The 21,725-nt window shown below is 39.4% G+C and overlaps 1 protein-coding gene across 1 annotated transcript in view; it reads right to left on the bottom strand.

Moving 5' to 3' along the window:
* Window positions 1-21,725, bottom strand: part of si:dkeyp-14d3.1 (transmembrane protein 132C) — a 119,737-nt gene that overhangs the window by 91,498 nt on the left and 6,514 nt on the right. The window contains exon 2 of the mRNA XM_035641034.2: window positions 2,753-3,641. Within this exon, the coding sequence (XP_035496927.2) occupies window positions 2,753-3,641 (889 nt within the window). The remainder of the gene's footprint in view (window positions 1-2,752; window positions 3,642-21,725) is intronic.

Genomic DNA, 21,725 nt, shown 5'->3' with positions numbered 1-21,725 from the left:
AAAAGACTTGAGTGTAGCGAGTGAAATTAAACAGGATAAAAATATATCATTATGTTTTATATTCTGCAACAGCTCCTACCATCTCTTGTTTCACTCAACACAGAGACATTAGCTAGCTCATATACTACATGAACTGAACCTCACATGACTGCGGAGTTTCCACAAACGTGTTAACAATCACTGATTAGACTGTCCAACATCCCAAAACGCAGTGAGAGTATAATAAGAGCTACAGTAGTTCGTATCATCAAATTTAATTTCAAGATTCTCATGAGCAATTGATCAACACAGTTATGATCCCACTAGTGCCATGCAGATTAGTCTGATGATGCAATTTGATTGTTGACAATAATCGCAATCACTCAAACAGTTATAAAATTAGTCGTTTTCTCCTTCAATTCACATCTCCTCTGTGGATGATGGCTTATCAAAAATCCCTCTAAATTTGAGGAAACTACAGAAAAATAGGTCAATAATTTCCATTTCTGAGTGACAAAGCCTATCAACACAGAGGAGGTCAAATCAAATCAGAGCCAATCAAATTAAACTTAGCATTAAACCAGCGAGACGTACCATGCTGGGCACCGGGAGCTTTGGCTGGACGATCGGCTATGAAACACATTTGAAATTAGCTTTAATTGCATAACAGCTATCCCAGCATTAGCCTTTCAGCATAATGGAAGAGACGAAGGTGAAAACTGAAGGAAAGAAGAGGAAAGATTTACTCAAAGGGTCAATGGCCATTTTAATTTTCATTTAAATGAAATCTAGTTCATCCATTTGGAGAAAGAATGAGGATTTTAAAAGCCGACAGAAATGTTGTTTCCCCACGTTCATGCTGGAAAAAGGTATAAATCTGAGAAATTGCATAAAAAGGACTTGGCTTTGGATTTCATGTTAAAATTTAGAAAAGTCAGGATCTAATAAACACGTAAAACTAAAGTAGCGGGAGGTCTGCTTGACAGATTTCACAGGATCATAAGCTCGTCCTGCATCAGGGCTTCACGGCTAACAATGGCTGTCACAGAAGTGTGTAGTACGCAGATGATAATGATGTTGTGAATATAGAGATCAAAGTCCTTTTCGCTCTGGTGATTAAGCGTCCTAACAAACGCGCGAGCGCGGACAGCCTTATCACCTAGGACCACACAGAGGCCTTTTCCATATCTGCCATTCTCAGATGGCCAACCTGCGCCCGCCATGCACTTCGCTGCCAAATAAAAACACCACAGGCATCGCCTCTGTGGCAAAGCCGGGCCCGCTCATTTGACTGATGAAAGAAATCATTCAGAGTTTCTCAAATTAGGGGAAAGAAAAAGTTTGCAATGCTTTATCACCTCAGGACAACTAGCTGGTAATTAAATTTAGCACAGGAGGGACACGTGTGTGGAGAATTTGTTTGGTTTGTTAAACTTCACAGCTATTGTGAACTTTTTATTTTTTTGTCAACCCAGACTCTATTTTTAAGCCTTAAGCACAGACTGTGTATCTTTCTGGGAAAAGTATGTTCATTAGTAAACAAATGGAAAAAGAAAATAACCATGTAATAGCTTTATATGTATATAAATATATATTATATTTTATTTTTTTGTATTTATAAATATATATATATATATATGTGTGTGTTTCAATTTAAAATTGCCTCTGTGCCTAAGCAGAAGACACGCCTATTCAACATACGACTAGCTTTCCTTTTCCCACAGGTTGTAAAACTGGCTCGATGTTGCAGCACATCCAAAGGTACAAAAACGTTCTGAACTGGTGCGATTAAGATTGGCTTCAATCCTCATTTGCATTGCATGTAAATTGTCTAATTTTGTCTCATCTGTTCACTGTAATTAGTTTCTTCCAGGAGCTTCACTGAGTCAGGCTTCAACCCTTCTCTGTCTTGTTTCACTCTGGAGGAAATGCTTCGCGGCTAAGTTAGTTTTGTATCCAACTTGAAACTAACTTCACCGCGGCCGGAAACTGCGAGCTTGCTAGATGTCCCAGGCCGGTGTTATGGCATCATGAACATAACGGAGTGATCACGCAGTGAAGGCAATATATATTGTAGCTTAAGCATTCTATATATGAGAGACAGTTCAACCAATCATGAAGAGGATCAGTGTCTGATACGTACCTACCCGTTCCGTTTCAATCTCACCAATGCTGTTGTGTTGTGTGATTTGCTGTTGTGTTGTGGCGATTTGTTGTTTTGTTGTGGCAATTTTCTGTTATGTTGTGTTGTGTGATGTGAGTTGCTGTCATGTTGTGTGAGTTGCTGTCGTGTTGTGTGAGTTGCTGTCGTGTTGTGGTGAATTGCTGTCATGTTGTGATTTGCTGTTGTGGTGTGCACTTCAGGGCCACTGTAGATCTCTCTTACAGTTCACCTTGGTTAACAAGTAGCATCATATTCATTCTCGTTCAGGGGTTTGACTTCGGAAAAGGAAAAATGTCTCAGTGAGAATGCGAAAATTAGTTTTCATGTTTTTTTTATAATCCAACAATGATGCAAAGCAGAAACAGAGGTTTAAGCAAGTAGAGCAAGTCTGTGTCTGCTCACAGAGATTCCAGGTTTAGTGTTTGCTAATAGACTTTCCATTTGTTTCTAGTTTGGGGAAAAATTCAAACTTCAGTGTGCATATTGGGTTAAGAAAGAATAATAATATGCAATAATCAATAGACACAGGCAGAAGAATGCCACGGTCTGAGTAAGACAAATAAAGTCAGCAACCAGACACTTCACTGAAGAACAAAAATACATTCTTACCTGAGAGAAAACATCTCCACAGGAGAGTAGGCTGACACCACGATAAAAGCAGAGACGGTTTCCCTCTGTCTCATGGGCGTAGCTGGAACCATGACCATGAAGTTATTATCCAGCCTGTGTTCAGCGAGAGGAGGAGGAGTGGGGTTCTGGTAGAGCTTCACACCGCCGACCCTCCTGAGCGGCGTGGAGGTGAAGGAGCCAAACAGCCCTTCCTGGCTCGAGCGGATGAAGCTGTCCTTCCTGGCCTCCTCTGAGTGGCACTCCCCTGCTTCTGTGGACTGAAGTGTGTAGTAGAGCTCCACCGGGGTGCCCTCGGATACTTCAAGGTTCCGCTGGTGTCCTGGCACCACACTGGGCGGGCTGAACCAGCCGGCCAGTGGCTCCAGCTCGGCCACACACAGCCCCAGCTCCCCTTTCAGCTGGCAAGTGCCATGTACCTCCTGGGTCTCGTGGAAAGCAAACATGTGCACACAGGGCAGCTTGTCTATGGCACTGTAGTCGTCCCAGTCCCGCCCGGCAATATAGAACATAACCTGGACTTTGGGCTTGATCAGGTGAATCCTGGTATTCATGATAAAGGTCTGCACCTTCCAGTTGAAGGTAAAAACAGAAGAGGCAGGGAAAGTCCCCGGGCTCTGTAGGAGTTCCAAGGGGACAGGCTGCTCCACAGAGAGAGCTCCATAGCTAGCATTCATCGAGGGCAAACTCCGAGCCTGGTAGATGAAGAAGGGCTCAGTCCGAGCCATCAGGCTAGAGTTCCTCATGAAGTCCTGATTGGCTTCCTTCAGGAAGAACGCCAAGTCAGCGTTGAGCAGCTGGTAGTTGACAGGCAGGTATGCGGGGAGGGAGGAATATCTTTGCAGTCCCTCTAGGACTCGACTGTCTGCTGCTACAAGAAAGAAGAGAAGAGCCAGGTCAGGACAAGGTCACCACAAGGTCACCACAGTCACCTGTTGTAAACCTGTTTGGTGTTAGAGGCAGTTAATAAGGACAACCAGAAATGAGTAGTAAGCGACAGCCATTTGAATCAGTGAAGAACAATGTAACTGGTAAATGTTTAATAGTGACATATTATTCTCATATTCAGGTTCATACTTTTAATTTGGGTTACCACTTGAAAAGGTGTACAACCTCTAATGTTCAGAAAAAGCAATAGTGTCCTCAAACAGCCCATTACTGCAGCTCCTCTTTTCACCCTCTGTCGAAAAACGAATGGATTTCATTTAACCCCCCATTTAACCCATCTTACTTATTTCATTGGACCTATTGTTGTTGGCAATGGACATAACTGTTGGATGAGAGAATTGTGAGGCGAATTGCATAGGTGAGAATGTACACAAATTGTAAATCTATAAAGACCTCCCATAGTATTCTTAGTGTTTTATAAGTGTTGCAACCACCAAATAATCTATCAGTTAAACAATTAAATAATTATTAAAATCCATCAATTAGTTATTTTAGGTTTATCATATATTCCTATTATATATATATATATTTTATAAACTGGTTCTATCTAATGTTGTAGCTATACTGTGTCAATGTAAGTGGAATATTTTGAGATTTTGTAGTGCAGAATTTGCAGAAGAAGTTAGTGCCAGTTAGTTTGTTCTTGCTTTTTTTAATAATCATTTTTCTCATAAAGGAGCTCATAAACAAGATATTGTACCATAAGATAGTAAGCGACATTTGTTTGGCCGTAATATTACGGCCTTGGCATAGGCTGTAAAGGCGAGTGCTAAGGGCACTGTCATCCATGGGGGGCGCCGCAAACATAAAGTGGGCGGGGTCTTCCTGACTTCCTCGCTGGGGTGCACACCTGTTCCTAATCAAGCTCGTTATCTCCTGCATTAAAGCTGTGACTCGTTGTCAGATTGTTTTGTTTCGACCGTGGTTAAACACTCGGACACTTTCTTCTATGACTTGGTTTAGATCTTGTAAGTTGATTTTCCCGCAGGTGATTTTGCTTCTCTGATCGTTTCCGTCAAAAAAGGATGAAATTATTCTTCACAGTTCTCAAAAGTTTTGTAAGCTATGAGCGTAATTAATATATAATTGATATTTGAATTTTTATATATTATTGTATATTATACATCTTAGTTGTTGTACAGCGTTTAATTTGTTGCATTGCAAGTGGTGATTAGTGGTGGGGTTGGGGGTCGCTGATCAAAAATCTTGCCTAGGGTGCCAACATTGCAGGGCCGGCACTGCTACTGGCGTTACTGCTCGCCCTGTGCAACAACAGTATTAGCTGAATATCTCTGGGCCCCTTTCATCTCATCATTGGCGCTGTCAAGGGGGGGGCAGGGGGTGGCCCGACCCTGCCCATAAAATCACTTAAAAAACACCTTACATCTCGTTTTATTAAACAAAGTAATATAATATTCCTGGATCTGCCCCTTTGTTAGGATTTGCGCCAAAATATAATGGTGATTCTGTCTTGGCCCATGTTCCATCCTTTCACCAATTTCTGTGGAAAACTGTTCTGTAGTTTTTGCGTAATCCCAAACCACCAAACCAACCAACCAACCAACCAAAAAAGGCAATAATGTCCCATCCTAGTCTGAGTGAGCCTCCAGCCCTGCCTCATGAATTCCTCTAACATCCAAATATTTTTGAAAGTATCCAATATCACATACACTGTAGAAAATAAAAAGAAGAAAAAAAAAGGAGATGTTATCAATCATGATCAAACATTCAGAAAAAAAGGTATGGCTGCTTATTGTATTAACTTAAGATATAATCAGAATTAAAATTAGCCCCCAGTATGCAGTTTTACCCGCAAATGACAAAGAAAAAGTCAATAGTAAAGGCTCATTTGTTATTATCTGTGGCCTCACTCTTTGAGGGACAGTACAGCACACATAAATAAAGGCTTTGACCTTCTTCTCAAGTGCAATCTACTGTGTGCTTACACTCCATCAGCACACTCCCATCCTCATGCTAACTGCCAGAGGATTTCTTTCCTCTGATCAAACGTCCCGACAGTTTAAATCAACGTCCTGACAGTTAACAAATCAGTCAGGAATTTGTGATTCATGGTGCTCCTCTTGAACTCAGTGCTGCTGTCCCACTGGGGGATACAAGGGTGCAGAAATGCTCCAACTGTCAACCCTGGTGCAGCACCCGTCCTGCTCAAGGCATCAGTTAGTTGCATCTGAGTTAAGACACCCTCTACTTCTTAACAGCAGAGCACCACAGAGAATTTTGTATTTTCCCTGAACAAGCAGCTTTGTGTTATTTGTTGGCAAGTTGTATACATGGCATTAGCCTGCTCCCAAATGAAAAGCTTGACCATCCAGCAAGACAGAGCAGTCGGAACAAAGTCATTCTGTATTCCCTGTGCAGTTACGTTATTCTCACTCTCATGTCTCAGGTACAGTGAAAGCAAAGGGCTTTCTCCAGAGGACTGAGCAGCTGAAATGTAATCTCCTCTTCACAGCTGACATAAAGAATTCAAATGTGCCCACACCTCTGCTTGTACACACAAACTGGAAAATATAATATTACACAATTAAATCACAAACCACTCCTCATTAATAAACTCTGAAAATACATGTTAAATTACTGATTGTTAACTAGATCCATCATTATTATGGTTAACTGACTAACAAACTTACGAACATATTGCAGCGAGAATAGGTCTTTGGATTTTTTTTTTAGATATGAAATAATTACATTTTAGAGCAAAGAGATGAAAAGATCATATGCAGTTATGCATATAATATTTGTTAAATCTCTGCAAGGCTGCTCTGTTCATATTTGATACCAGCAAATTATATAAAACAAGACCCAGACCGAATGAATTAATCTTTCGTTGTTTACAAGAAGAGCTTCTGAATAAAAATGTGAAGAGAGACCTTGTTAAAAAAGACTGCGCATACGTGTCCACAGAATTATTTGAATTCTATTTAACACAAAGCAATGAGGCACATCTTGTGTACAAACAAAATCTAAAGGAACAGTCATCGCTTAATAAAATGAGAAGCTAGTCTAGTGGAAAAGAGGAAATGGAACAGAAAAAAGAAAAATCCATTTCAAATTAGGATCTTCGTATGTCTGCACCCAACTGTTACTGCGACAAATAATAGAACATAGGGTGCATATAATAATTACTGATTGACATTGAGATTTAGAAATGGGCATTTATTGGCCAAACTATACTTTATTATTTATAACTATTTAACATTATTTAATTCATGGATTTGAAGCTTGTGGCCATGCAATACAACTAGAATCACTTTTCAAAACAACCATAAACTAATGAGATTTAAAAGAAAAGTAATTCTGGAAAAATTTTATTTGTCAGGATTGGAGAACTAAAAAAAAGGAAATATAATATTCTTGTTTAATGCATAACATTTTGTGTTCTTGCCCCACCACCTTTAATTAAATTCATGTAACAGAGGTGACAGTGACACTGACCTCAGTGTGACTACTGGACGGGACAGCCAGGTGCCTCATAGCGTACCACATTTGGTCAAACTGTGCTCTCAGAAATGGGGAGAAAATATTTACCTACAACTTGCAATAAGGGAGTGTTCTGCATGTTTGAATTTCAAGGCACATCTCAAACACTGTCTTAAATCATACCAGATCATTGATCACTTAACCTCTGAATGTTCCGTATCTGGTTTTTTTTACTTGTGTATTGTATATTGTTACCTGTAATGTTTTTGATTCATGTTACCATGAGGACTACGGGTCTAAATTACCATTCTTCCTAAAATCTGATTCTATACTGATGTTTATTAACTTTCATCGTCCAAATCATTTTTTTAAAATCATGTCAAATCAATACAGACAGACATTTTTTCCCCATTGTATTTCAGTCTGTGTATGCCCCCAAACAGCTAAGTGCCATTTCACCGAGTTCCAGCATAAACATGCAGACCTTGTTTACTGTCGGACTAAAAAGAGAGTGCCTGAAAACTGACACTGAATTTATACATTGGAAAATAATCCCATCTCAGGCCAAATAAAGCTTGAAACTCTCCAGACCCAAATCCAACATAATCAGAATCAGCAAGCTTATGTTATGCATCGGAATTAATACAATTTACAAATCATCTTCAAGATGAATCACGCCCTCCTTTGTTCTAGTGAGAAGAAAAACACAGAGGTGCTACACCCCTGCTGCATTAAAGCTTTAATATTCAGTATGTGCTACATTATTAAAATGTGGAAGTATCATCATTTTTAACTTTTGAGCACAGATAAATGTGAAAAAATTATGGCATTATATACATATACATATATATATATATATATATATATATATATATATATATATATATATATATATAGTGTGTGTGTGTGTGTGCGCATATGTGTGGTAAATAGAACCAAGAGAACATGTAATTATGGCCACAAGCGGCAATGCATGGGTTCTAGCTCTTTGTGCTCAACAGCGGGAAACAGCTCAATCAGCATAAATTAAATATGCAAGCAGCAATGAGCGGGTTTCAGGCATAAGAAAGCTGTGAAGAAAGCCACTTTAGCCAGATAAATTCTGTTTAAAGAATGTGTAAGACCAACATCACACTCATTTATTGTGTACACAAGCGCCATCATTCGTCTCCAATCATCAGATGTGAAGGGAAATCTGTGTATGTTCAGGAGGTAGTACAAGATCAATTTTTAATTTATATTATTTAATCAGCGTCGCTCAAAGGCAACTAGAGCTATGAGTAAAGATTTGATAGGACCCGCCCCCTTGTATCAGAGCATGCCCACCTAATTTTGTTAAACTTGGACCACTGGGTTTGCGAGCACATATTTTTGATATTTGTGGTGCCCTCTAAGGGTCAGGCTGAAATTCTTATTTGCATCCAAGGCCTGAGGACATCTTCTCAGATTTATGATGCAACAAGATATTTGGGGGAGATGTTCACAACTTTTCAGGTAGATCCAGCAGGACTAAGCAGTCTGAGTGTTTCATATGACTAAAACTGAATGTGTGTGAAATGTAGAATGTATTTTGTGAGTTTTCAAAAATGTTTAGCCCCTCAAAAATGTGATTAATTTAGAAGAAAAAAATCATAATGCCTTACATGGTGTGCGGGCCCTAATGAATACTCACTCACTAACTAACTAAGTTGTTTTAAGAAGGAATGTTAAAGGATACCAAATATGATAATCATGTCTATTCAAACAAGGTGGGGATACATTTAACATTAAGCTGGCATAGAAATGCAAAGATAAAAGAAAAATAATGATAATTCAAGAGAGAAAAAGGTCTATTTCAGCATATACTTTATGTTTCACATCATGTATAATTAAAGGATTAAATCGTTAAAGGATAGACAGTATTATGCTGAACCAGATAAATTCTAATGTTGAATCTCTACATTTCCAATTTATAATAAAAAGGGATGTTTCTCTTTCTCTATTGGGAAACACTGTTGCAGCTGAATTTTCCTCGTGGAACTGCTGCCAGGGCACCTCGCTGATGGGACCATGGTGATTTTAGCATCTATTGTAACAAATACAGAAGATCGGTGCTCCATAAAATGTTACTGGTGAATGGGCATTATGAGAGCAGTGCATGTCTGCACACAAGTTGTAATTGTAATTTTCAGGGGATGGTCCACCACTTTGTCCCAGACTGAGACATCTCCACAACTATTACATGGATGTTCATGAAATTCTGTACTCAACAGATGCATTGTAATGACTAACTAACTGATGACTCTAACTTTTCCATTACTGCCAAAATAAAGGCACTTTTGTGAGGTAGTGTAATGTCTTGACAGCTGTTGGATAGATTGATAATGATCTGGTGCAAAAAAGCACAAATCCCAGAGGAAAAACTCTTGTGGCGTTGACTTTTCATCAAGTCAAACGTTTCAATGGTCAAAGTAATCCCACTTCCCACTTTCATGACAACGTACAGTATATGCTAACAAATTTGGTGATCCAAGGCTTCTCCTCTCGCACCACGAGAGCAGGTTGACCTTCCTTGGTTTGAGTGACATGTCTTAGCAATTCGATTCGATTTTGATACTGACACTCATGTCACCCTCAATGTTGAACTCTTGTCATTCCATAATTTTTCATTCATTTTCATTCTAATGTGTCCAATACTTTGGTTTATGACCAAAAACCTGAAAAACTATCAAAAATCCCATCAGCCCAGTACTTGTACAGTTGTACTTTGTTTCAAGGGATAATTAGCAAACACTAGAACTTGCTGAACTGAGATACAGACAACAGCGGTCTGGAAAGTATTTAGATGAGGATGAAGTCAAACTTGAGGATATGTATTTTTCAATCCATGTCAGTACTGGTCTACTTTCTCAGTAATCAAATCTTTTAAACAGTATATAAGTGTACTGCATGTAATAGCCTGATAAATGTTTTAGTTCTAATTATTTTAGTTGTCACATAAATAACTGATGCCACTTTCACAAATAGTCAATTAGTTTCTGGGGTGACCAATCAGAAGTTTTTCTGCCAGACACCAATGTGCAGAGGAGAGAGGCATGTACCAGATCCGTGCTAACAAGCCAAGCAGCACCCCTCCTTTACCCTCTCACACAGGCTCACTCATGACTGGCGGAGCGAAGAGCAGCCTTCACACTCGCAGTGGCTGAGTAAATGAACAGCCACAGAAGAAGAGACCAGGGAAGGCGAGGCCAAAATTCCTGCTGCCCACTCCTGGCTGTAACGTTGTGGGTGGACGCAGAAGTGAAGGGCTGCCTGGATGGTCGGTTGCCTGTCTTTCTGCTTCAACACCAGTCAAGGCAGACAAGGAATAGAGAACAAGGACAGACAGCTAAACAGGAAGTAATTCAAGTAGGTGATGAGCAACAATGAACAAATTAACATGTGTGGAAAGGTGATCTTGCCCTGATAATACCTGGATTCTAGGTCCAGTGTGTAGGATTGTTTTGTTGCCGTGGAATGAGCCCTTTATATCTACATAGAACAACTGAGTCCGAAATTGTTGCTTCTCCATGTTTCTACAGTAGCCCAGAATGGACAAACCAAACACTGGCTTTAGTGAGGGCCTTTCACATGTTATGTTACCTGAATGGCACCATAGGTTCTCCTATACCCTTGGAAGGGGAGGGTGAGGTGAAGGGTATTCAGTTGGTTGCATTATGCAAATGCACTACAAGTCATCACTGAACCCTATGCACCGTTTTGTATGTAAACCTTACAAAAGTGTTATACAACATTTGCAGTGTAAATGTGATTTTCTAGGAAGAGATAACAGTGAATCATATTGCAAAGATGACAGAGAAACACTCTTTGTCACGGTTTACAATTACAGTCGCTTCGACCCTCATCTTGACCCAGAATCATTCTGGACTTTGCCATGAATGCCAATCAGGACAGACTTAAACATGAAGGATGAGAGAAAGCGCTCTCGTCCCATTGGATTACCCATATCATATTTCTCACCATGTTCAATTAATAAGGGCTATTGAATTTGTGACCATGCGTCAAGAATAATAAATACAATATTTCCTTCAAGGATCATTGCAGATGATTTATGCTTTTGAGCAGCCACAAAATTGAGGAAAGAGGGACTGGAAAAATAATCAATACATGACACAATATGGTATTACTTCATGCCAGCCTCCATAGAAGAAAAATCATTCAGGCAGATAGAGGTCTGTGGTGTATGTCAATCCGGTAAGGAAGACTCATGAAGGAGCGAGGTTGGGCCAAAAACAAGCTTTAGAAATCTTCAAAGGGAATATGTTATATTTTTAATATGAGTGGAATTCAACACACAATATTAGTTCTCGATTAAGAGTATGATTCAAATTTGTGCGCGCGTGTTCGTGTGTGTGTGTGCATGCGTTGGCAGGCTACTGAGGGACCTGCTGGGGATGTTTGTTGCCTCACCTCAAATGGATGGCCACATTTAAGACGCTAAGAGCTAATAAAGAGTAATGGGCCTGTGGCTTCACTGGAGAGGAGGAAGACCTATTTTGAGTTCATGAGCGAAAGCATTATCTCGGGGATTAAAGAATATCGATCGATGACGAGTAAACATAGCGATGCTGGCCCATTTGGTAAAGCTGTGGAAGGAAAAGACAATCCCAAATAGTAGCTGCCGTTAACGACTGGGAGGCTCAGTGGGGAGGCCTAATATGTCTGAAACATATTAAGCCTCTGCGACGAGAACCCTGGACATCTTGGGTATCCTATGGGCAGAGAACAGCAACGTCTTTGTGCCAACCAGTGCACATGGCTGGAGAGGGAAAGGGTGGAGAGCCTTTGGCTTGGGTTGGAGGAGATGAGACAAGCACACATCTGTGTGCCAATCAGTATTCCCGTGGCCCCTCCGGACTTTTCTGAAACATAAACTAGACTCCCTAATGAATCTCTTCCCCTCACACTGGCCTTTATTGCGAAAGGTAATCATAAATCAGACTTAATACAGAGGCATTCACAGGGCAGAGTCAGATAGCCTTTTTGTGGGTGCACAGGGACGTTTGACAGCAAGTGCGCTCTGTTAGCACAGAGTGTACACAATACCAACAAGGACTGTAGGCCACCTACAGAGGAGAGCTCAGTTAGGTCGAAAATTGTACAATTTCACAACAAATAGGATTATAGGGGAGGATTACATGACTATTGATAACAATCAGTGTATCAGGGTTATCATGGAAGGCAAAATGGGGGGTGGGGGAGCAGTTTGAGTGGGGTGTATGGGGTCCTTCCCCAGAAAAAAAACAAAAGTGATACAATGTTCTGCTATTTGATATATACAGTATGTTCAAAGATTCCAAGAAAGATTGAAAAATAGCCTATAAATCTCATCTAAGATCACCTGGATCTGGCACTATCAGCCGCCTGGCTGAGGACAGGTCTGGGGCTTTCTGTCGTTTTTTTCAAAGAATGAGATTTTCCTGCATCTTGACCTGGAGATATCAAATCATATTCAGCTGTGATGCTACCATACCTGACTCACTGACGTAAGATTAACACAGCCATTATTTGATATTCAAAAGAATTCTAATGCATCGCAAGTCAAAACTTCCTGAGAGCTAGCTCAACAACTGGATTGAGTGATGGATATACGAACTTCAGTTGATACAGGCTAATTATCTATACTAATTAAACTATGCTTTTATTTAATAACTAATTGCTTTTCATGTACATGAGCGCATTTGAAAAAAACTCAACTGACCACATCAGCAACACACTGTTAGGGTGTAGCCTACATCTCCTTCAGCACTGACACACACTGATGAACAGATTTCATCATTTCAACCAATACTGCAAGGAGAGGTGTCTGAATGATCGGAACTACATTTATAAAATTTAATTTTTTATAAAACGGGAATGATGCATTCGCATTAAGATAAAGATTACTGTTACTTTTTCTTTTCTATCCTGTATTCTTCAACTCTGTTATTGTTCCCTTCTTAAAGTGTCTTCGCCAGTAAAATCATGTAAAGCCTGCACCAAATCAAGCAACCAACGAAAAATCATAAGAAGAGAATATTCATCACAAGCAAAGCAGATTTATTATGGATGGTGATGCCTGTCTGTGATTCTGTAGCTTGAAAATGAAGTACTGTGATTCTCTGATGAGTGTGAGGCAGCGCCTGATAATGAAAGTGGGTGTAAATCAAGCCATAACACGTTCTTCTTCCCCTCCTGGAGTCAAAACACATCAATAACAAAAACTTTTACCAAACCCAGAGTTCAAATATGGTCAACTCAGAAAGTCTCACAATGAACTGTTGGTACTTACTATTTGTTCAAGCAAGTATCGTGAGGCTTTAGGCGGTTTGCTCAGGAGCCAGTGGATGATAGCAGTAAAATCCGCAAGTTAATTAAATCGGTTTATATAGTCTGTACAGAGGGAAAGTTTCTCTCCCTGATCCCTTTATTTATAGAGGTGTTAAAAACAGCTAGTGAATGAAAGAGTTCTGTATATTAGCGTCTCTGCATGCGTTAGTGCCTCCTTATCCAACCCCGCTCCCTTCCCAACTCTACTGGTAAAACCCTCCCCAAGGTCATCCACATATAAGATGATAAATTCTGCTCGGAGCTCTCCTGACAAGGTTGAAGTCCTATAAATGCAGCAAAACTAGGAGGAGTGTTGGCTACGCATTGTTTATGAATCTAGTGCAGACTGTTCCATGAGTTCTTTTCTAGTCTTTCTCTTAATGTTGTGCACGGTATACCATAGGTTCATTGCTAATGAATAGACAAAAATTATGATGATAATTGACCCTGATTGGATAATACCTTACTGAGAAAAATGCTTCACATGGATGTCGGTACTTGAAACTGAATGGTGCTTTCAGTTTAATTGGCAAGCAAAATTTGGAGGCAGTACGAAACACATTCAAAGTCAGGATGAGCACAGAGAGAAACGGGTGCGGATTTACTCAAGGCTGTGAAAAGATTTATCGGCTAAATTTTAAAATGTTTCAACAGCGTGGCAAGAAATTCATGGCAATCCCAGGTTGTATGATAACACGTTCATCAATTCACAAAAACAGCAGCGGAAAATAAGAGATCTTGTGGAGAATAAGTGATTTCAATGAATGCATTTGGTGTGTGTTGTTTCAAAAACAGCTGGTGGAGGTAATAAACATGGAAAAGGTACTTTAGGTGGATTTCCACATCGAACCATGGATTGCTCTGAAACATATATCTTTTTGGTAAATTCCAGTACTTGTGAGAAGTTGGTCATCTGAGATTTGACAGCTGGCAGCCAAATCCCATAATTAACAGAAAACTGCTAATTCTGAGGATTTAAGTTCTGACTATTTAGTGAATGTATACAAAATTTGTGTCATTTATGAATGTGGACTTGAAAAAATTGTACTGTTCCGCTGGGTCATGACTCCCAGTCAAATCTGGATACACAGACATGATCTGCGTATTTTTAATTAATTGCGACTTATGCTTCCCAGGGACATCATTATCAAGTATGTATGAATTATGTATCAAAGTATCCAGTATAAATTGTCCCTATATCCGAGTTGTGGTTGTTGTCTTGATTTTGTCTGAGGGGGAACACACAGAGTCATACTTTTAAAACTGCTGCTGTATGGTGCAGGTGTGAGATAAATCCATTCATGGCACAAATACTGCTTGTTTTTTTAAGCAAACCTGAAGTGCACACACAGTAACCAAGCTTGGACATCATGAAAATGCGAGCTTGTCAGTGTCTAAGATCTTTGTCCAGCAAACAACTATCCAGACTGTGCCATTTGGTCATTTGGCAGCTTACACACGTGTGTGTCTTACTCCCTTTTAGAGGGCCAGTCGTTATTTGTTTTATTTGAAGTTGTTTAAAACAGTAGATATTTTATTTATAGGAAGTGTAGTTTTCTGTCATCTTTAATGGTTTTGTTGCACTTTATTTTTAAACTGAATTTTTTTTGTAGTGCTTATGCTCTGTGTCCCTTGACTCTTTTTCATCCTGCTCAACAGCATAGTCGAAAGTGTGTGTCTGTGTGTGTGTGTGTACGAAATGTAATACAAACTCAACAACTCATTAACAGTTTTCACCCAACTGTGGGAGTATTTCTTGGGAGGGTTTCACCAGATGATTAATTTTAGAGCCGATAGGATGAAGGTCAAGAACAAGGTCACCAAAAATATTTCCAAGATTTTCTGCAATTAATAGACAACAGTTTATTAAGGCCGGGGTTTGTGTGTCTATACATATATATATATATATATATATATATATATATATATATATATATATATATATATATATATATATATATATATATATATATATATATATTGTTTTTTATTCTTTGTTTTTCTTCAGTTTCTGTCCTCTGAAATATCTGACATTGACTATAGGGACTTGTATCTGAGCAATTTTTTCACTATAGAGGTGTTTTCACATTCCTCTCCTGGAGTAAGAGATTTCTGTGCACTAATCCTGGCAAGCTAGATTTGGTACGTCACAAATACAGAAAACCAATCGCTGTTGAATATACAAATGTAGGCAAAGAAACCGGAAACTTCCAGTGCACCCAGAGGCAGTGCATCCATGATGGTGTCAGCAGACAGTTAGCATTAGCATTGAGGGTCTACAATGTTAAACAAAATATTAGGCATAGCAGGTTATTTTTATATACTTTAAAAAGTGACTGGAGGGCATATTTAAGTTCTTCTTCCCTCTGTAGAAGGAGTGTCCAGTAACCCCTCACTGAAAAGAGCTTTTATTGCAGCCTGCAGATGGACTCGCTTTAAATCTGCAGTTTAACCTGAAAGCTGTCGGAGTGAGAACTAACTCAATGAACAAGTGGCTCTATTTTGGGCCAGAGAAAGAAAGCTAATAAAGCACAGGGAGAGAAAGGTCTCTATTTCCGACTAGATCAGAAAAGAAACGGCAGTGTGCTTTCACACCACTGACAAAAACTGTTAGTTTTAAAGAAATATTTCCAAGTAGCAAAGCCTTCCTGCCCGGCTGCCAAGATTAACTTTATTTCAGTGATTGACAGTAACTCACTCTACACTCCAGCAAACTAGTGTAGAGGAATCCTAGAAAGACTAGACGATCCCTCTTGAGTGCATAAACCAGTGCTTTAAGTGGGAAAAAAAAGTGCCAGTACTGCCCTTATTCACCAGGCAGTGTTTCCTTACCTAGAGGCAAATTAGAATTGTAGTTCCACAAACATTTCTCAGCTGCAGAGCTGCGACATCAAGCATATGCTTGTCTCAAAGATTAAGCAATGCAAGTCTAAGTACACACGGCCGGTACAGTGAAACTGCGAATGGTTCATTAAATCACAAATCAGAAAAAAATTGTTAATAATTGTTTGAGTTAATCCTTAATAGGCCAACCTAAAGCACCACAGTTTTAAACCCATATGAGAAGCAGAGATGGAATGGGGGCAATTATTATTAATTGTTATGAAGCCTTTTACTCTTGCTGTGGGAAAGCAAAGGAAAATTACGATAGTCTTGGCATATATCAGCCATAGCCCCTAGCTTACATGTCAAGTTTTCTCTAGCCGTATACAGTAGCTTGCCGCTAGAGTAATAGCTAGCTATAGAATATAATTGATGCAGTAGTTATGTAGTTATTCAGTCGAAACATTCATTTATTTTTTCATCTTTATTTATGTTATTATGAGAATAATTACATAAATTTATGCTATATTGAGTGTAAAAAAACAAACAATTTGTCTCATTTTTAATCTGTATAAGGGCAAATTAGACTATAGCGGACGCCACAGTCTAGGTAATTAACGGTAAACACTGTGTAGGTCTGTTTTATTCAGTATTACTCTGCTCACAGCAGTGCTGCAGCTTTGTAAAAATGTGTGAATCCGCATGTTATATTGCTTATGCTGCTATTCGTACGTGTAAAAAAAACTCATTATAAAATTTGTTATATCTGTATTTTTTTATATGTCACAGACACTCGTCCATTCTTATCAGAACATTTTAATATTGTCAGGGTAATGGATGGTCAACGAGCTTCGGCTATCAGTTAGGAAACAAATCCAAAATATACTTATATTTCTGCTGATGAGATAATCCCTGATCTTCTGGAATGTTTCCATACAATATTCCTCATGCTCTGCCATTACACAGGAAAACAGTGATTGCTCAGGTGAGAATGTGTTATCATTTGTTTGTTACCAACTTTATTCTGCTCCAGTGGACAACAGAAGACAGGGACATCTTCTGAAAAGTATTACTGGCAGAGCTGAGATATTTCAGGGGTAGAAGATGCTACAACTCGACCTCCGAGAACACTTTTTTGTTACATGCAAAAATCTTTTTGGTTGTATGTAGTATGTAATCTGGTGTCTATTCCCCAGTCCAAATAATCTCAGCATTCAATCTCTCCTCATTTCTAGGACAATACTGGTGACCTCCTCTAAAACATGTGAGAGAAGACCAGAAACAAACCTTATTCGGCTGATGCCCAGTCATTTTACACTAACTGTGCCGAAGGGCTTAATTTATTATCTCTGAAGGTCTGCAACACAATGAGCTAACAAGTAAATGGTTGGATGATAGCTTTCAAGGAAATGTCACATACCCAGTATCAATTATTTTTGCCGCTGGGCCATTTTGCTCCCTTTAAACGAATAATCACACCACAGTTTAACTGAAAATGGATCGAGCCCTGTGGTTTCAATGTGGTTGTTTGGCCTGCAACAAGGTTCAGATTAAAAGTACTGAGAGTAAATTAATCTACCGAGCAGGTAAGAATAGTCTTGTTTTCTTTTTAAATTTGCGTGTTTTTATTCAGGTGAAAGCGTCAATTAAATCAGTGTTTGGGTAGAGATGAGGCATGGAGGACAATTTTCTTAGCACAGTGTGCACAACTGGGGCTACACTGGTTAGGTCATACCACTGCCATTACTATGATTAAACCCGGTTCCTGGTGCTCTCTGTATCGCCCCTGCCCAGTTCTTACAGCATAGCTCTATTTCATATAACATGAAGAGATATAGCAGAAATAAATCACAAGTTCACTTCCCAGTTTCCTCTGTGAAATTGCATGCAACTCCAGATCCCTTATCAAATAATGGATAGAATTCTGCTAGATCCGATGCTCTCAGGTTTTATATACTTTGTATGCTTTTTTGTGAGAGAGAGGATCTGAGCTCATGTTTTCAGTTTTTTAGTGTTTTCCTCAGAGGCTGGCTGATGTTTACTGTGCCATATCACCACAACCTAGAGTCCTACTTCACTTCTCCTCTACCTTCATTCACTGGAGGCTGTGGTCTCAGAGATCAACCCACCTCTCTCTCTCTGCCGCTAAGATTACCTTTTCCAGGAAGATTTGGACAAAGGTTGCCTTATCTACATGCAAGTCAGACCCTAAATATTTTTGGGGATGAACCACCCTGGCTTCCTTCTCTCAATACGTCCTTTCTCCATATCATTCCTGTACTTGTTTCTCACTGCTTTTCCTGAGCTTGAATATTGTTGAGGCGGTTATACTTCCCTTAAGAACACAAGGCTGTTTGTGTGATGATATTCACATCTTCTGCCAAAGCAATATGTGCTTCTCTTAGTTACGGGTTGTAAACAATGCAACCAGACATCCTATACATATATATGCTGTATATAGCGGCTGGTTTCGAAAAGAAGCTTCAGGTTTCTTTACTCACATGGGCTAAATTAGCCATCATATGCAATTAAGGATGGAACACAGTTTACATCACTCTGAATGTCAGCCATTGCCACAACGTGTAATTACTGGGCCTTCACACAATTTTGATTTTCTATGTTCTCTGAGAATGCACCAAAAAAGCAAGGAGCAAGAGAGCACTCGTAATTGAATGCAGCCCAGCAGGGCAAAGAAACACCTGCCAACTGCTTGTTGGCATTTATCTTAAGTTTATACAAGGGAATGCCCTCTGAGCAAATCATATCGAGGCCTCCATCAATTTCAGTGGATCAGAGCCAGGAGAGGAGGTGGATGGGGTGTAATGATAGAGGACATCTGCTTTCTTCTGTCCCACAAGACCTAGAATATTGTAAATTGAAAACAAAAAATTCAGAGCCCAAAATTATTAAAATCTTGTATTTTTTTAGTCGCACCATCCAGCTTGTCGTGGATGACCCCTGTCCTGAAAAAAAAATGCAGGTTTCATTATTTGATTCTTTATGATCTCTATTATAATGCAGCAGAAAAAGTGCTGCTTGTCTTCTAATGAAAGCAAAGACAACCATCACATGAACCTTCCTCCACAGCCTGCCAGGAAAGTTCAGAGGCAATTCTGAAGTTTAGTTTACAAGTTTAGTTTACTGCCTTTAGTTTACAAATCTCTCAACGCAGCATGCACACATGCAACAGACAGGAGTTTGTTAAGTAAACTGTAAATCAGTACTGTTTCATCACTGATCAATCCCAGGGTTCTCTTTGCTTTTACTCTGATTTTTTCTTGTATTTTTAGGACAATTTGTAACGTCGTGGAGAACAGCTAAGTGATATTTAGCTAATATTTGACAATATTTGACAATGTCAATGCTAGCAGGCTGATGGGAATGTGATACAAAACCATTTTGAACTGATGAATGAATGAAGGAAATGTGAAGGTACCGCCACAATTATGGCAATATTCTTCCTGAGGGGCACATGGATTTCTATACCAAATCCAAATGCAATTCATCCAATCATTGTCGACGTATGTCACAAAATTGATGAGATATTCTAGGCCAAAGTGGTGGACTGACTAAGAAACCAACCAACGAACTGCCATCCAAAGACCTATTTCTCTAGCAAGGTAAATAAAAAAATTGTCATGATATAACCAATCCAAATTCTAATTCTGTGCAGGTGGAAAATACACATCCAGTTTTGCAATAACCTCCTGATACGGTTGTATTCCCATTTTGAATTAAACTGTAATATTATTTTAGGCTAATCCTTCGTTATCATTGAGGTCATTCTGCCTCAGCTTGGAGCGACTCTTTCCAATTTGTGTGAAATGAAAGGCCTCTGGGTTAAGAGGAGAATCTGCAGGCGCAGATAGTGGTTCAGAACGAGCTGTGGCACGATGCGCTAACTGCCAGCACTGCCCCTCCTGGCCAGGGTGACAGCACCGAGCACCACAGGGCCAGTGCCTCACTATTGCCTCGCTGTCTATGTTTTGACTGGACATTGGACAAATCTAATCCTCACTTGTCGTCTGCTCACTGTCCCCGAGCATGAGAGAAACAAAGCGGCCTGAACGCTCCAGGCTGCCAAAAACTGAGGAGTGGAGGCTGGCGGACAGCGAGGGCGAGATGACAGCATGAAAACATGTCATTGCTTCACATGCTGTTAAGAAAACTGGACAAATAAATATCAGGACAATGCTTCTCAGATCCTAGAAGTTAATGGTCACAAGAGGACTTTTGTGCTCAGTTTGTTCACCGAAAGGATTCATTAGGTTAGAGCTACTCCTGCCAAATTAACTTGTACACTTGATTGTACTCGGAGGTGGCCATTACTTTTGCACTGATTAGAAGCCAGTGATTGTGTCAGGACCGATTGGGGACTCACAAGTACACTGGCATTCCAATAACACAAAGTGCCTTCTGGCCAATGGTCAAAGTGTACTTCAGGCTATGTATATTTAACTGAGTTGTAGGAAATTAACAAATGATTATTCTGTGGAAGTATTTCTGTCGGGTATCAGATCAAAGCAACAAAGAAACTTCACATCTCAAAAATCTGTACCACGACATTTGAAAAGGGAATTTAACTCTCCTTCACCCCTGTTCATCCAATCTGAATGCATACTCGGAATGTAACAGGACAGAATCTGTGGCGGAGACATAAACAAAAAACAAAAAAAATGTATGAACGTTGATTTAAAGAAATTTGATGATGCCATGTTCTTAGCAAGACATTCTAAGGTCAGAAAGTGTTTCTCCACTGCAACCTATTACTCTCATGTTCTTTTGCCATGTAAAGTTCCTGAAAATACAGTATATAATAAGGACAATGTGTAATTTATCGATGGAATTAAGTTTGGCAGTAACACACTTTAAGTAATCAGTAATCTTTTAAAGAAACTAAAATGAATGGATACATTTTAATTTCTTTAAAAGTTTACTTTTTCTAATTAAATCTTTACATAGATTGATTAAAAGTTATTGGCTTAATAGTGGCTGATGTTGGCTGATACGTTTGTCTGAGTAACACATTGTTTGAACAGAGACAAACCTCAGTCCACAGAGCAGAAATGTTAATCTGTGATGTCAAGCTGAAGTAAAGCCCAAATCTGCTTCACTCACAATAAATATGTCCATTTCAGACGGTGGTTGTTTATTGTTTTCATATCTAAGAATTTTTATTTGGCTAATGCTCTTTGTTTCACATTATAAAATGTGCTGTGTCAGAGGCACCTTTACATCGACCATGATTCATTCTTCGTGCAGCTGTACATTGGTTTGCTGTCACAGATGAGAGGGCACGACAAAAGTCTTCGGCCTTGTTCCAGCCAGAGCAGACAATAGTGATTACTCAGAAACAGAAAGGACTGCTTGAGTGATAAAACTAATATATTTTAAA

Source organism: Scophthalmus maximus, chromosome 19, assembly GCF_022379125.1.
Source record: "Scophthalmus maximus strain ysfricsl-2021 chromosome 19, ASM2237912v1, whole genome shotgun sequence".
Taxonomy (NCBI): domain Eukaryota; kingdom Metazoa; phylum Chordata; class Actinopteri; order Pleuronectiformes; family Scophthalmidae; genus Scophthalmus; species Scophthalmus maximus.
The sequence above is the reverse complement of the archived record's forward strand: the minus strand, read 5'-3'. Positions and strand labels throughout refer to the sequence as shown.